The 17634-nt window shown below is 37.3% G+C and overlaps 1 protein-coding gene across 8 annotated transcripts in view; it reads left to right on the top strand.

Moving 5' to 3' along the window:
* The window catches only part of Ufd4 (ubiquitin fusion-degradation 4-like), a 729475-nt gene that overhangs the window by 51745 nt on the left and 660096 nt on the right, over positions 1-17634 (top strand). For all 8 annotated transcript variants that reach the window (XM_090376711.1, XM_090376719.1, XM_090376714.1 and 5 more), the window contains exon 2: positions 10577-10811. In XM_090376711.1, the coding sequence (XP_090232837.1) occupies positions 10577-10811 (235 nt within the window). The remainder of the gene's footprint in view (positions 1-10576; positions 10812-17634) is intronic.

Consider the following 17634-nt stretch of genomic DNA (forward strand, 5'->3'; position numbering starts at 1 on the left):
CGCGCTATCATGCCTCACGAAATTTCTGTTTGAACAGAAAACCTTGCGAATACAGCGAATGACAAGTTTGATAACAGTGTCTCCGACCAATACAATTGCAGTAAATGGGAAATATAGCTCTCACACTTATGACGTTTGATATTTTTTAAGCTTCATAAACTTGAATGTATTGCTGCATAGGTCGCTATGTTCAGCTTGGTGCTGGGTTTTGCACTCACCTGGTGTTACTTGCAGACGAAATCGCGCATGAGCCAACATGAAAATTGTGTTATAGTCACATTGTTCCTTAATATTTCAATCACATTGGGGCAAATTTGCATTGCGAAAATGCGCATTATAGCAGAACTGACTGTACATCTGTCGACCTTGGTCAGGTGGTGAGTTAGGGCGTCCACAGCAGAGGTGATCCCGCCCGAAGCCAAACTGGTTTGCTGAGGCCATGTAAGCCTCATCATAGTAATGTTGGATTCGTGTGTAGAGTAGTTCAAATAGCTTACTGATGACTGTCAAAAGTGCAATGGGCCGGTAGGAGTCCGGAAGATGTGGTGGCTTTGTTGGATTCTTTACAATGAGTTTAATGTGTGCCATCTTCCAGGAAGTTGGGAAGATGCCTTTACTGAGACAGTTTATATAGGTTTAATAGTAAGTTCGGGGCGTACTCTACTTTTTTTTGATAATTTCGGGTTCCAGAGCATCTGTTCCCCTTTATTAGGGGTGCTGCACTGCTGAGCTCTTCCACGGTGAAAGGGTGCTCTTTTGTTGCCGTTTGGTGAGTCTCGTTGGCCTGGCAAACTCGCGTCTGTTCTGTCATTGTTTGTATCTCTGGATGAAAGGCATCAAGGACATTGTTGATAGTTTGTTCCCAAGTCATAGTCATGTATCCTTGGGGTGTTTTAGTGGCTTCAACTACTTCCTTTCTGTCGACTTTGTTGGTGACAAGCTTGTATACAAGTCCCCAAGGGTCCTTGTTTCCAGTTGTGGAGATCAAGCGGTTCCAGGATTGGGTTTTTTTCTTTCTCTAATTTGTGTTGTATAGGCATTTCTTGCCTCTTTGTAGCTCTGACATAGGGTTTCAATTTCTGCCGCCGGCCTGGAGCGTCAGGCTTGCTGGAAGGCCTTTCTTCTTTCCTGCACCTCCTTCCTGAGTCGCTGGAGGTTTTGATTCCACCAGGGCACTGCCCTCGGTGTCAGAGGATTTTTCTTCCTGATGGCAGTGTCGCTGGTTTGTTTTATGATTTCCATCATTTTAATTTGGAGGATTCTTGAGTCCTTGATACGTTGGAGTTCACTCTGTCATTGCTATATACTATTCCATAGGGTGGTTTGGATGAGTTCCCAGTCTGCCTTTGCTATGGTATATCAATGGGCAGTTTGTCTGTTCACAGGTGCTGTGGCCAGTGATTTGTTTAGACTGGATGTAATGGCACGATGATCAGACGTTGTCCAGGCTTTACGGACAAGGAGTGCAGCCAACAGCATTTCCAATTGGAAATGCTGTTGGCTGCACTCCTCGTTGCCATGGTGATGTCTATGGTGGCTTCCCATAATGTGTTGCAGAATGTAGGCAGATTGTTGGGTAAGTTTAGTACAGCTAATTATTATTATTAGCCATATGGTGCAAGGAAGCCTGAGGCTTATGTTGCACCAGCCGAAAAAATTTCTGAATTACCCTGAGAGAGAGAAGTAGAAGGGAATCGCCAAGAAAGAGACGAATGATGATATCCAGCTCAGGACCCTGGGTGTGACAAGCCCGTACTCACCAGATGTTGAGCCCCTGGAGTTAATGTTGAGGTTGTCAGGAACTCCTTTTTTGGTACCCTGTCTATCTGGGGTATGGCTGTGCCACATTGGGGACCGGCAGTTAGCATCTGCTTCCACAGTGATTTTTTTTTTTGCATTTGGGAGCATATTAACCTCAGGGGCTCACATCTGGTGAGTATGGGCTTGGTACACCTAGAGTCTTGAGCTGGATATCATCATTCTTCTTTTTCTTGGTGATTCCCTTTTACTTCTCTCTCTCTCTCTCTCTCTCTCTCTCTCTCTCTCTCTCTCTCTCTCTCTCTCTCTCTCTCTCTCTCTACAGCATAAGCCTCAGGCTTCCTTGTACCTATATGGCTAATAATATCACAAGCCAGGGTACCTTACTGCAAAGTTAATATCCTCACCCAGATGGCAGTAAAGGGCTATGAACTACTGCAAAGTTAATATCCTCACCCAGATGGCAGTAAAGGGCTATGACATAAAACGCTCCCAAGGCCATGGTGAGCTGGGCACATGCAGCCCAGGATGTGCATAGCTGAGCGATTTTTGTCACCATTTATTTCGGGTTTCTTACCAAGATTGCTGCCTATGGGGTGTTGTCTCCCATTTGGACACACTTTGTATGTTTTGGGATAGCCCCTGACAGCATTCATATGTACGTATGGTTCTTGTAGTATTACTACGTCAATGTTTTCTTCTTCCACCTTCTTGCGGATTTGGTCGGTGACTGCCTTGACTCTGTGCATTATCTGTGTGAATTTAACTTCTGTGATGTTATTTTTTAGGACATGTTCCCATTGGCCATCTGTATAGGTCATTGACCATCTCTGATTGAGTGTGTGCCATCTAACTTTAAACTCTTGCAGTTTGGGTAGGCACGGAAGGCGTGACCTTTTGCCGAACAATGCCCACATGTGGGAATTGTCTGGGTGCATGCGTGGGTTGTATGCCCAAATTTGCAGCACCTGTAATATTTGGGCAAGTCCCATGCTCCCAAAAGCAGTGGCTGCCCCAGTTAACATAGATTCTGTTCTAGGTACTTAAAGCCCTCCACACCTTGGCCATGAACTCAACAACCCTGTTTTGGTGGCTTCCGTCCCTTGACTTGGTTACATACTTGGACGTCATTAGTTCCTGTCCGGAAATATGGCCTGTAGATTTCTTTGGAATAGCTCCTCTGATAGTTGGTCTTGGGTAAGGTCTTTGGCCAGGTTGCATGTTACGATCGAAGGGCCTTGTTTTTTGGGTGCAGCAGGGGTTAGTCCTAGTTCAGGTATTTTCGGATTTTCTATTATTCTTTGTGCTGCTTTCTCTCTTGTTTTCATTTCTATCAGTACTGCGACATCCCTTGTTTTCCTTATGGCTTTTATTCTTGCTGTCTTAAATTCTTCGTTTAAGTTAGTCATTATTTGAGTTGTTCACTGGACTGGTTGTCATCAGGTTTTGTTGGTCATAGGACCACTAAGTGTGGTGGCTTAGGTAGGGTCTTTCTTTCGGGTTTGGGTGTTTTGCCCGCCACTATCGAGTTGCTTTGCTGGTGTCCTAAGCGCTTGTGTATACAATGGAGTGCACTGTAGTATTTGTTTGTCTCCATCCACATTTCATACTTCCAATATTACCTCTGCTTTCTGTAGCTGGCCGAATGTGTTCATTAAGATGGCTTCAAGTTTATTCCATTGGTGTATGATTTCTGCTCATAGTAGGGATTAGGGCTTGCATAAAACCAAGTTTAACCGAAGTTTACCAGTTTTAAAACCGATTTTCTCAGACTTACGGAAAATAATTAAAAGCTTATAACACAGGTATTTATTTTATCTTGGGTAGATTGTACAAATCGTAATCAAATCTTTTAAACAAAATCTATCACCTCTTATAGTTAAAAAAATTAAAATGCTCCAAAAAATAACCAGCTTGAGATTATACAAAATTACAAATTGTATTCAAATCCTTTGAATAAAACTATCTTCTCGTATAGTAAACAAAAAAATAATAAGCCCTATAATAATAATAATAAATAAATAAATAAAAATAATGTGAAATAAAAACAGCTTGGGGAAATTACTTTACTATTTATTGCTCAACTTTTTTCTGAAAATGATCCTTTAAAAAACACAGTATATTAAACATTTTTCCTGATAGACTTGACCTTATTTTTGTGTTAAAGAGACCAGTGATCGAAAGCACTCTGAGAGAGTGTTTTCGACCAGTGATTGAAAACACTCTCTCAGATTGGACACTTGTTGGTTTAATGGTCAGCAGTGGTCTATAAACTTTCTACTGCTAGTTGCCTCCAAAATTTTAAATTCTTTGCTGATTTCCAATTCACTCGGATATTTTGAAGGCCTTTCAGATAATCTCTTTATTACACTATCATACTCTCGCATGATATCTCCAACATCGGAACTAGGCGAGTCTTTGTTTTCTTCTAAAAGAATAGTTCGTTTATTTTCAGTTTCTTCATTCAACGCTAAGATTCCTTCTGAATGTTTTGCAAATAATCTCTGAAAAATCTCTTCAGCATGCTTTTTCAAAACTTGCTTACTTGGAAAATCAAAAGTTCTTGAACCTGAATCTTCTTTCCTAAACTTTTTGGGGTTTTGTAGATACCTCAACAAAGCCACAGTTTGGCAATTTCTTGCATTGTCTTGCATTGTAACGCTGCAAAAGGCTTTGGTGAAACTTTAAAGCAAATGGGTTTTCTGCTGTATCAAGCTTAGCAAGTAGAAATTCTTTCGAAGACTCTGCTTTAAATAAGTCTGTATCTTCTGAGGTTATAGCCTTCAGAATCATTTCAACTGGTCGCAAAGTTTCACATAGCAATTCAAGTGTTTTCCAGTCATCGTCAGACACAGCTTCAGTTGACAGTACTGCACATAGAGCATTTGGAATGCAATTTTTCAATTTCAAAAATCCCTCAATCATATAGAATGTTCTATCCCATCTAGTCTTGCAATCTAATATAAGTTTATATTCTTTCCCATTAAATTTTGCCTTAACAAAATTTTGTAATATGTCATTTTTGGTAGGCGTTTTTCGAAAAAGCTTGCAAATTTTTCTGACTTTGTTAATAGTTTGTGCAATATTGTACCATTGGTTTGAAGAAATAAAAGACCTCATCAGTAAAGTCGGTTTGATAAAGCATGCTTTGCTGTCTTTCTTCAACTTCATCATCACTACTTTCTTCATTATTTTCATTTTCTTCATTGTCTTTGCGAGACTCAGAGATTGTGGCACCATAATTGATTGCTTTTTCATAAAGTACATCTATAACTGACAGATGTATACAATGGGCTATACATTGTTGATGATTAGGCGTAATTTGCTTGCCAAATTTAATCATCATTGCTGCTCCATCGGTGGTGCAGGCAACAATATCCTCATCCAAGTTCAAACCAGATTCCTTCAAGTGTCCATTCACAATTTGCTCAGCTCTTCTGCTATCAAGTGAACCATTAATCTCAATAAGACCTAACGACCAGTGATTGTCTTTTGAATGCACATTTATATTCATATACCTTTTTATTTTGTATAGACGTATATTCGTCTAGAGTCAATGAATACCATACACCCAAAACCAATGAATTTTTGAAATGCTGAATGAGCTCTTCTTTCTTAGTTTTATAATAATTCAGAACCATATTTTTAATTCCATTCACCGAGGCTGGTGGTAATTTATCGTATTTATTTATCTGAAGGTGAAGGCTTGATTGTATAAACTCACTCTTGGCAATTGAATTAAAAGAAAATCCATCTAAAGCAGTTAATTTCGAAATCTCTTCTTGCATAGATTTTTTAACGATAAAGTTTTCTAGTGTTCTTACCATTTTTATGGGAGGTTCACTGTTATCTTGTTTAATGTCAATGTGATGCATTTTCTTTAAATGCAACATCAAAGATGATGTAGATCCTCCAGACGACTTCATTATCTTCTGACATTTCGAACATTGTGCTTCATCTTTGCTTTTTCAAGCAAAATAATTCCGTACATTCGATTTCATCTTAGACATATTAAGAGTAATAAATATTAATTAGTAGGAATTTATATCACTGACAATTTAAATAAAAATATTGAAGATAACAAAGGCACAATACTATGCATCACTCCCGCAAGCACTGAATGAAGAGTCTAAACGAGGCAAGTTTCAAAATTTTCACGTAAGAAATTTTTTATTTATTTACTTGCATTTTTTTTCCCCCAGTTAAATCTATTGTATTTTCAAAATTACATAAAAGCTAAATTTGGTGAAGCTGATTTTTGGAGAACATTTGATCGCAAATTTAATAGGAATAAAGAAGTAAAAAACTTTCTATGATTTAAATTTGATGCAATATTCAGCAAATCTGTTTCTAGTGGGTAATCATCAATAAGGCGCATTCCATAACTTGCTTGGCGAACAAGATAGATGGAACGGAGAAATGTTGAGCATTTTCTTTTACGCTATCGCTGCAACTCACTCGGTCGTAAATGAGTACACCTGCATCATGCCCTGATACATTCAGGGGTTAATGGGATACAAACCACTGATTTCCTTGCGTAGTGACCACTTGAACTGAGCCTTCTTAACACAGTTGGGTTGGAAATGTCTTCACCTGTAGCCGCAGAAACTTCAAGAGATGGTTGATGACAGGATATTTTTAAAGATAAAAGGTACCCCTCCTAGATTTGGGCCACTTGCCCATGAGATTCGTACCTTAAAATAAAATAAAATAAAAAAACATGTTTAATACATAAAGCAGTTGAACGATCCAAACAAACGAACGAAAAACTATATTCGAGGGCTAACTAAGAAAATATTCAAATCCGGTTTTAGAAGCTCTGTTTCGGTTTTAACAACTCAATATGGGAACTGATTTAACCGGTTTTATTAAACTGGCTTGCAAGCCCTAGTAGGGATGTTATTCTGCTGCTGTTTTCCTTCATCAGATTTTCTAAGGCCGTTCGCAGCAGTAATGTCTGCCTTGGAACGGTTCTCTTTGGTAATGTTGAGTTCATGCTGATCCTTTATTTCACTGGCACTCCAGGTTTCCTGGTCAATTTTGGTACCGTTTATTTTTTATTTTGGCAATTGATCAGTGATCCTTGGCCTCTTCCTGTCTCCCTTCGGTTTTTTTTTTTTTAAATTTATTGTCAAGTTTGTTTGTGTGTTGCCTACGTGATGTTTGATTGATGTTCTACTTTTAATATTGCTGTTGATTTTTTAATTTTTATTTTTAGGACCTCCTGGGTTGGGCCACTAGAAGGTGGGGGAAGATGACGCCCATTGGAATTGACTACATCCAATGGGTGTGGAGAAGGTACTTATACTGATAGAGCTGATCCAGGTTTGGCTACAGGTGCCAAGGGATGGGCACCAGGGGCATTCACGCTTCTGTGTATACCTCCTGTTGGCGATGAGGCCTTTTTTTTTAACATTATTTTACACAAACAATACTACACTTGCACTATTGGTGTATTAGTGGTGGTTCTTTTTGACACAATGATATTGGGTGAAGATGGGCACTTGCCCAGGTGTCACCATATATACATTAACATATGATGATGTCTCTCTCTTCAGTTTGGCTGAGGATGCTGATCTCAATGACTTCTGTATCGTTTTCATGCATTTTATTTATTTTTTCCGGATAATTGGAGTTGTCCAGATTATTGAGCTGCTGAGTGTTTTCCTACACAGGTCTCCTCGGGAGTCACTGAATGATGCCTCACACGAGTCCGTATGCTAATTTGGAGAGGTACACTACTGTCTGTGTTTTTCCTTCCCCCACCGACACATGGGGGGGACAGCTGAAGGTAGAAATTCCCCTAGAACGATGGGGCAACTTTCCTTAGCGATTTCTGGGGATGCTAAAGGCGATGGTCACACCAAAAAAGTTGGGAAATGCGCAAGAGAGAAGTTCCACTTCACCCCCAAAAGTTTATGGCAGAGAGGGGGGGAGGAAAGGTCACTGAACACAGTTTGCAATTAAGGTTAACTTAGTCACAAGAAAGTTGGGGCTCTTGTTCAGCCCAAGGTACACACTAGCGGGAGATGGGTGTCCTTCCCCAGTCAAGAGCCAGATCCTGGCGCGGCAGTCGCGTTATACTGGAGCACTTCTCTATATTTTCCATCTGCGAGCTGCATGGTGACGATACAGTCTTGCAAACAAAGGAAAACAGAGAATAACTCTAGTATCTGGTGTAAATCCCAATAGAATAGCAAAAGTTTCTCACCAAGGCACTCCAATAAGGTTAGTCTTCTTGTGGGAATACATTGTAGCACTTAAACTGTTGATTAAACACATTTTTTAAACAAATTTCTACAGAGCGTTGAAAAACACGTCTGCACTAAACGGCAGCCATATTGGCATCTGGAGGTGAGATATTAAGATCAGTGAGCAGTACCACGAGAATCTTAAATTTTAGCTGGGCGGTCAGTTAAATTCACCAGGCATTGCGCCCATTCCATAGATCCTGGGAAGAACACTGAAGCCAGTTGCAATATGCAGCATTCTTATTTTGAGCATCCTTAGTGCATTTATTGGAAAACTAAAGTTTAAATTAAGGGTGAGATGTTAAGGTGGACTGTGGAATAAAAGATTTCATCCCTACAAAATTAATTCCATTGACTTGATCTGAGCAAATGTCACGGAAGAATTGAAACAGTAATCCAACCAAAGAAAAGAAATCTCACAGATCATCCCATTTTGCATTCCTCGGTACGAGAGAAAGGTTCCATTTTAGATGATACTATCACCAACTTGTGATCTGAGATGTCTAGAGGGCCACTCACCTCGATCGTGTGCATAGAAAGGCTGTTTTGGAGAAAAATATCAAGTATGTTGGCTGCATGGTTAAGGTTGTCTGGTATTGTGATAGATAAATGAACAATCTGTGCGAGGTTATTAGTAGTTGCAAAAGCCTCACCATCTCAAACAGCTGGGTGTGTGTGACTAGAAAACGGAAGCCAGTTGGAGTTGTGAACATTAAAATCACCAAGGAAAATTATCTCACTGTTAGGAAAGATGGACTGCAGAAAGTCAAAGAGATCCAAGTGGTTAGTGAAGTTGGAAGAATGTTAGAGGCAACAGATGAATTTGAGAGAATGTGGTAGAGAGATTTTAAGCCAGAGAAGATTGAAAGTAGATTGAAGATTGAAAAGAGGAGATTCCAAATTTCTAAGTGTGACAGGGAATATCAGTGCCGACAAATGCACAAGCACCATCTTTGAAGTGAGAGAAATCATACAGGGAATAATTCGGACAACTGACATGGGCAGTAGTTGACTCAATTGATAACTTGGATTCTGTCAGAAAAAATACATGGGGTTTGGCAGATTGCAAGTGAAAATGGACATCATTGAGATTAGAAATAACGTATATATTTGAAATGGAGGAAGTGTTTGGGGTGGTTTTCATCTTTCACAGATAACTGTTTTATCAGTTTGGCAATTCATGATGTATTCAGTAGTAAGTAAAGATGGAGAGGACATGCTATATGAAGTAATGAAAATTTTGAATGTAGCATACAAGAATATTATAGGCAAGAATATATATCCAGCTCCTTGACATGACATTGCCTCGACAGTGCACCATGTTATGAATGAATATTAGCTACTTGCAAACCAAGTTACTGAGGTTGTTAAAGAGAAATACCAAGAGGAGTTCAGTGTTATTGAAAAAAAATTGAAAGTATTTACTTTATATGTAGTGGAGCATACATATGAAGAAGAGCAAAAACTTCTTTTTTGGAACAAGTAATGGCATAGTAAGGCAACACATGGAAGTGTTATTGAACCCGGGATTAGAATTTTTTTGTTTAGCAGTGCTGTAATAAAACTGCAGCCATTATCAACCCACTGTAGAATGGAGGCCTCCTCAACAATTCATGTTGAGGGAAATGGACCATAATCTGCAACACTGATCCAGTGTGGGTTGGCAGATTGACCGTATTTAGCAGTCAGGGGCTTGAATCCCGGTCTATTCAAAGAGCTATACTATACTCCCGCTCCTGACCACTCGGCTATGGAGGCACTACTACTGAAAAAAATATAAGCCAGAAAAACATACTTTTCTTTGGCTTGTAGTAGGTTTACCTCAGTAGAAAACTACAACTTTTACTCCTTACAAAAAAAGAAAAAAAAAAAAAAGTAAAATTGACCTCCAGAGTACATGCTGTTCACATAGTCAATTTTCTTGATTAATTGAGTTGGAATTGAAGTAATTTGGCCATAAAAAAAAAAAAATTAAAAAAAAAAGTTGAATTTCATATTCAGGATGCATGCAGATGCATACAAGGCAGGAATCTGCTTGTGTAACACTGATTTTCTTGTAAATAACTTGTGAATGTATTTGCAGTTTTCAGAATTCATAGAGAACATTATCTGTTTGTGTGCAACTTTTTATTTGAAATGTGGAATGAGATTTCACTCATTCACAAATGTATTCCATTTTGTAAATATGCATGTTTATATATAAAGTCATGCCAATTAGTGTTTATCTGTTTAGGTTAAAAAATGGCATAATTTTTACAAGGATGTGTCTGCTTGCAGTTATAAAATTGGCCTGCTCATCAATGGGTTAACAATGAACTGTGCATGTTTTGTGGCAGCATAAAACTTGCTCGTATTGATAAATGGCAACCCTTTATTTTGTATATGATACAAGGACATCTCATTAAAAAAAAAAATGGAACTGAAGTAATGCAAACTTTATATCTTAAGAATTACTGGTTAAGTAGGAGGTTCAGGTTTTTTTTTTTTTTTTGTTATAGTATAATTCTGAAATATTTTATAGAGTGGTTTTTAATCTTTGTGTAAATTGCATTTTTATTTCTTTGCAGTTGTCCACCTCGCACATTTTTACCTGCACTTTGTCGAATATTTCTTGATGAGTGTGCCCCTGATAATGTGTTAGAAGTTACTGCACGTGCCATTACGTACTACTTAGATGTGTCAGCTGAATGCACCCGCCGTATTGTGGCTGTAGATGGTGCAATCAAGGCTATGTGCAATAGATTAGTTGTAGCTGATGTATCTTCACGAACTAGCAAAGATCTTGCAGAACAGTGCATCAAAGTAGGTTTTTTTGTAATAATATTTTTTTAATGATTTTCTAATTAAGTTTTTAAGTGTTAATTGTAGCACATTGATGTTGGTAGATGATTAATGCAGAGCAATAAAAGAATATACAAGGGCTGAAATAAACCTAATGAATGTTATACTTTTCATTTTTGTTTTAAAAAGATTATGCTGTTAAAAGATTTTTTTTTCTCTTCCACCTTTAAAATTTACAAATTTGGAAAATTTTTGTTTTTTATCCAGGGATCAAAGCAAGTTACTTAAATTTTGAGTAACCTTGTCTCTTTATTGAAAGCACCAACACATTAAATTAGTGGCATAGTAATGCCATAGTGAAGGGATTTATGATTGTGAAAACACATTTTGAGCTTTTTTAGAAGTACAAAGTACACATGGGTGGGCAGTACAAATCATGACGATGCCAAGTAAATGCCTATTTCTGTCATAGGTTACCTATTTGAAGTTTGTTTGCTGTGATTTTGCTAAGTGGTTTTATATGAAAAACATTTTAATTCAGTTTGTGTGTGTGAGAGAGAGAATACAAATTACAAAACCTAGGAGTAGTGTATGGAATTATCTGTGAAGACAAATGATAAGTCATCTGTTGGTGATGTAAATATTGTGAGGTAGATTATATTAGAAATGTTACGATGATAAAGAACCATTTTTAAAAAAGAAAGTCTCAGAACTCCTACTTTTGTAGAAAAACAGATGGATTTTGTTCCAGCTTTATTTTCATCCAAAAGTATGTGGGCTGTATCAAGATCAACTTTGTTGTGTGATGGCTCTGACTGCTCTTATAGAACAAAAAATAAACTGCTGCAAAAACGAGCACCACTACTGGCTAAGCTAGCAGTGGACTCCACAGAGGAGCTGTGTCCTCTTATTCTCTGATGGCTGTTGACAGCCTTTGCAAGAAATGTACAAAATCAGCAGACTTTTTATTTTATTATTATTATTTTTTTTATTTACTTTTTGAATAAATTTAAAAGTGAAGCTCTGGATGAACTTTCATTCAGAGCTAAATCTCTTCAGGAACTTCTCTCTGCCTTTAGTTGAAAACAGTGATGGTATTACATTATTCCAAAGAATTAGACTAGGCTGTAAAATGCACTCTAGCTTTTTACTTTAAAACAAATTGCTGGATGATGAATATAAGCTTGTTGTGAAGATGAAACTGGCTGAAACAACTTATCTTGAATTGCAGTGTATTGCTCAGAGTAATTAAAGAAATGAGTTATGTTATTAAGATATCTCAACCAGTACTTTATAAGACCTTGGCCACAAAGTCCAACATTCATGTGGCAGAATATATAGCTTACATGATGGAAAGGCCATGACTTAAATAGATATTTCAAAATTTCATGCAATTGTAAAAGCAACGTCATTATTTCGAGAGAAATATCGGCACTTCACTGTACGTGACACATCTGCCCTGAATTTATCGATTGGTAACATTGTTTAAAGACCACAGAAGATTTACAACAACTTAGAGCCGAGCCATTTGTTAAGGAAATTATCAACACATCAGTATTATAGGCCATTCACTGTGATCCATATGAAAAAAAGAAGCAACATTCACTTTTCAGTTACCAGGAAATACCAGGTGAGGTTCAAACTCTTTTTTATAAAGAGCTTATTGGGTTTGACACAAGATCTTAAACTTTTTTTGCTGTGAAAGAGGATTTAGATTTCCTTAATTCTCCATTAGGCTAGTGGGGATTGAGCTGATTCCCACTGTTAAAACACACCAATTTAAAATGTAAACATTTTTTTGGCCAGTTCAGCTGAAATCCCAAGTGCCTTCAATGAAGTTCTAAACTTTGTGCTGGCAGCAGTGACATCTGGCTTTCAGTCACATGGGTGGTAGTGAATTTCAAATTCTTGGTGGCTTCGTATTTCAAGGTGATCTCTCTCTCTCTTCTGCGTTTGCTCTGTAGGGAAGCTAAGTGGGAATGAAGAGTGCACATCACTTTATAGCTGGTAAATGGCAACAAAATGATGTTGTAAACTGTTGGCATAAAAATGTTTATTTATCTTTATCCTTCACCACTGAATGCATTAGGTAAATTTATTTTTGTGGCAAAGATAATATTTTTTTCCCTTGTTCATTGCAGGCGTCAATTTTTGCTAGGTTGTAATCTGCAGTTTTCATATTGCACAATAGCTCATCATGGCTCTAGGGGGTGGGGTGTTGGCTTTGATGGATTACTGTGTAAGAGTTAGACAGATACAAAGGGAGTTGTTTGGAATGAAACGTTTGCATGTGTTGACAAACTGTTCTGGGAGCTCTTCTATTATGATGGTGGGGAGAAAGGAGTTGCTGCATGACACTTACTGGTGAAACCCATTATAATGCGATGCTCGGGGTCCAAAGAATCACATCGCAATATAAGTGGGATCTCATTAGAAAATTCTAGCCATGCAAACTTCATATGTACTATCAATTTTAGTTGCCTTTTTTTTTTTTTTTTTTTTTTGCGCGATAATTGCAATACTGCATCTAAGAAAAATCACGCAAAGAATAATAAGAAAATAATATGCAATTGCATTGTTTCAGTCTTTTATTGATGCACTGTGCAATAAAGTATTTAAAAAACTAATATTCATGTTGTTAAATATACATAAGCACATACCTTTTGTCACAAAAACAAATCAGTACTCACAAAAACTGCTTTTCCATGTGGTTGTTTTGAAATTAATGAATGGTCTTAAATTTGGGAGAAAAAGGAAAATATAATGCACTCTGTGTTCTTTACTAAGTAGACATTAGCGAACAAATTCCTGCTCTGCACATTTTAGTTTTTACTTTCAAGGCGTTCATATTTTAAAAAAACTGTATCAAGGGTTGACTGTTTCATTGCATCTCTTTGTTTCTTTTTAACAATTTCAATAACACATTTTAACTGTAAAATTGAAAGGGAATCTACCTTTTCTGTTTCAAGAAATTTAAGCCCAGTTTGTAAACCAGCAAGTGCCTCTGCAATACAAGTCAACAAGTAAAGATAAAAGTCGTTTATTATTGTTCTTATGGAAATCAAAGGATAATGCAAAACGTGGATTCGCAATACACTGAAAATATCGGCATTTGTTCACTAGGAATCCAAAATGTTGATCTTCAGCAACTAAAAACACATTTCAACTGATGAAAAATGGGAGCCATGCTTTCATTGTGTTATAAGAGGAATCACGTTTTAATGGGTTTTAGCTGTAATTGTTCTTAGGTAGGAGCACTCCTTCTGAGGTTCATCTTTATGTTCACTGGGGAAGAGCGATGGGAATAATTTCTCTGTAACATATTGCATCTGTTGACTTTGATTGTTTTCCTTTGCAACTTAGCAATGTTTTTAAGCAGCAAAATGCAAGGTTCTGTTCACTTGGGGTTACTATTCACTTCGGGAATAGTAACCCCAAAATAACTTGCCCGTTTGGTGGAGTTGAATTGAAAACAGTAGAGGAAGAAAGGGATCTGGGAGTTACAATATGGGCAGATATGAAGTTTTCTGAGCAAAGAAATGACACCTGTAGAGTTTTCACATGGTTTCAGTGAGATCTTGCTTGTAGAGTTCCCCTTCATGGATGATCACTTGTAGTGATGCTAATTGGGAAGAAATAATAACACTTCTTTATTTTATTTCTGGCAAGCCTTAGAACTTTCTACATTGAAAAGAAATTTTTATATTTATCTTTTGCTTTCACCACCAAAAGCAGTTGCCTTTACGAATCTCACCCTTATATTGCTGCCAAATGCTGGGGGGGGGAGGAGGTCTCACCAGTAAATCAATTTTAAAGTGAGCCATTGAAAAGGAAGTAATAGGGAAGGGTGGAGGAGATCTCACCAGTAAATCAATTTTAAAGTGAGCCATTGAAAAGGAAGTAATAGCTGTTTATATGTGTTGACATAAGATACACAAAGCTTTCCATCTCTGCACCAGGGTGAGGAGGTAGTAAATGCTGTTTGATAGTATAGCAACCTGGAAAGGTGTTCTTATAAGTTATCTCAAAGTAACGACACCTGTACAGTTTTCATGTCTTAATGAGATTACACATGTCTTTCTTCCTCATCGTGCTTCCTTAAAAATTCTTGATTAAAATGCTCCCCTTGATTGCATTACAAAAGTTGTTGCACCCTCTGACCGGTAGTTAAAGGTAAAGGCACAGGTTTTAATTTCAGAAAAGGGACTATGACAGTTTTAGATGCTACATGGCATCTTTCAGTTGTACAGATTCCAGAGGGAGGCAAATACATTAAAATTATGGAATACCTTTAAAGCAATAATCACAGAAGCCATGAACAACATAAAAAAAAAAAAAAATAGCATGAGGATGATGCTACAATGGATGAATACATATCAGTAGGGAAAGATAGAGTGATCAAAGTATTGAAGCCTACAGCAGCTACAAGTTGATCTGTAATAGTACCATGGAAAAGGTTACTCATGACCATGGCTGAGTATGAGAAAACACTAAGAGAGCAAAGAATGGGTTAAAGAAGTTTTTCATTTATATGAAAAAGAAAACAGATCAGATTGGACCATTGCACTAGTTGTGGGAAAGTCTTTAACCATTAAGAAATATAAATTTTTCTTATTTATAATGTTTGCTTATATGTAAACTTTTCTTTCTGATGAATTGAATAGGTACTTCACATCAATCTTTACTGATGAAAGACCCTTCATGGTGAGGAGAGGCTGTGTGAGTAAGGCTGAGATATGGAATTAGTGATTTCAAAATTACATGACTGTATATTAAAAAACTTTGAGTTTAAAGGAAAGTAAGGACTTCTGGAGTTGTTAGCATACATATATATATACCTAGAAATTTTGAGGAATGTGGCAAATTGCCAGAGCATGCATTGAACCATTGTGGTTAATTATGAGGGCATCATTGTATGCCATAGTGATTCCTTTGGATTGGAGAATTGCCAACTATCACCAGTATATAAAGTTGGTTCTGAAAGTAAGTAACTACAGACTGGTTCACTGGTAGGGAAAATCTTGAGGGCAGTGATTAAGAGTGCAATCCAGGGACATTTAGATAGAAATGACCTTCTTCTGAAGGATGCACAACATGATTTTGTTTAAAATCATGTTGTGCATCTTTACATACAGTTACTTTGACAGTTTATTTAGATTTTAGCAAAGCATTTGACTCAGTCCTTTCATAAGAGTTTACTGTATAAGCTGGAACATGCTGGGATTACCAGATGGATTGCAGGGTGGCTGTGGGGCAGAAGGTTGTGATTAATGGATATTTTTCAGAATGGTGTAATGTCAGAAGTGGAGGTTCTTCAAGGATTGGTTCTTGGACCACTGTTCAGGATGACTTGAACAGGCTTCAAGAATGCCGAAAAGTGGCAGCAATGTTTTTATGCAGCCAAATGCAAGGTCTTACACTTCAGGAATAGCAACCCCAAAATAACACCCATTATCCCAGATCCCTTTCTTCCAGTAGAGGAAGAAAGGAATCTGGGAGTTACAATATGGGCAGATATGAAGTTTTCTGAGCAGTGCATCCAGAAAAGCCCATGGTGTCCTACCAATAATTTATTGAACAATATCCTATAGAGATAGGGAAGTCATAATCCTATTGGATAAGGCAGTTGTAAGACTGCATTTGGAATACTGTATCCAAGTATGGAGTCTTCTAAGAAAAGATATTGAGCTTCTTGAAAGGGTTCGAAGATAGATTCAAATTAGAAACACTGAAGTTCAATACACTACATTTCAACATTTTATTTTTTGATTTTAATAATTTTCCATATTTTATGTATTTTTTTTTAACAGAGTAGTTGTTTTAAATAATTCTCAAGATTTTCTTCCTCCATTATTCTTTTTTTTTTTTTTTTGTCATATTCATAGATCTTCTTTCACCTTCCCTATTCTGCATATGAAAGATTTTAAATGTATCGAGATGCATTAAGGGGGAACATGTTTGAGGCATATCTTTGAATATGATTACAATTTGTAGACAAATAAATCTATTAGTGGGGAATAAAACATCTAAAGCAACCTCCATGTGTTACTGTGGAAATCATTATTTAAAGAATAAAAAATCCATGAAATAGTATTTGTAGCCTGTTTCATTATATAAATTAGCTATTAAATTATCAGTGTTGTGAATATCCTCAACAGAATTATTCACTAGAATTTTATATTGCTACTGTCTCAGTAGTGCAGTCCATATGTAGAAGTTTATTGTTTTGGAGTATTAGAGTGAAAATAATGGCTCTCTCCCAGAGCATCTAACATCTTCTTAGATGTTAGGCTCCACCACAACCCATACAACATCATATGTACTACAGTCTACCACAAATCCACAGACACCAGTATCCTATTGAAGTTTAGATGCCACCATCCACGTAACACAAAAGCAGCCATACTAAAAAGCTTAACCTGCAAGAGTTTGGCTTTTTATAAAGTCTGGACCTTTGCAAGTCCTCACAGTCCATTCAGGCTCTGAGGACTTTTCAAGGATCAGACTTAGAACAGGAAAATTGGCTATGTTCAAGAGCATATTTCCACAGAATGATTATTCTAGGTATTTCATCGGCCCACAAAACCAAGCAAAATACATCAAAATGTTATTCATACCAGATATCAGCAAGTCTTTAGTCAATGCTGCCAGAAGATACAACATTAACACTTAGTTCACAGACAAAAAGAAGACCCTAAAACAGCTTTTCATATACCACAATAAGGATACAGACATGGTCAGGACGTATATCACATGGATTGCTAGTGTGGGGTGCCATCCATTGAGCTCAATTAGAAGATGGAGGAAAAGAAAAGCACACCACCAAAAGAGCATCTGACCTTAG

This window comes from Mastigoproctus giganteus, chromosome 6, assembly GCF_048544385.1.
Source record: "Mastigoproctus giganteus isolate SK-2022 chromosome 6, ASM4854438v1, whole genome shotgun sequence".
Classification (NCBI taxonomy): domain Eukaryota; kingdom Metazoa; phylum Arthropoda; class Arachnida; order Uropygi; family Thelyphonidae; genus Mastigoproctus; species Mastigoproctus giganteus.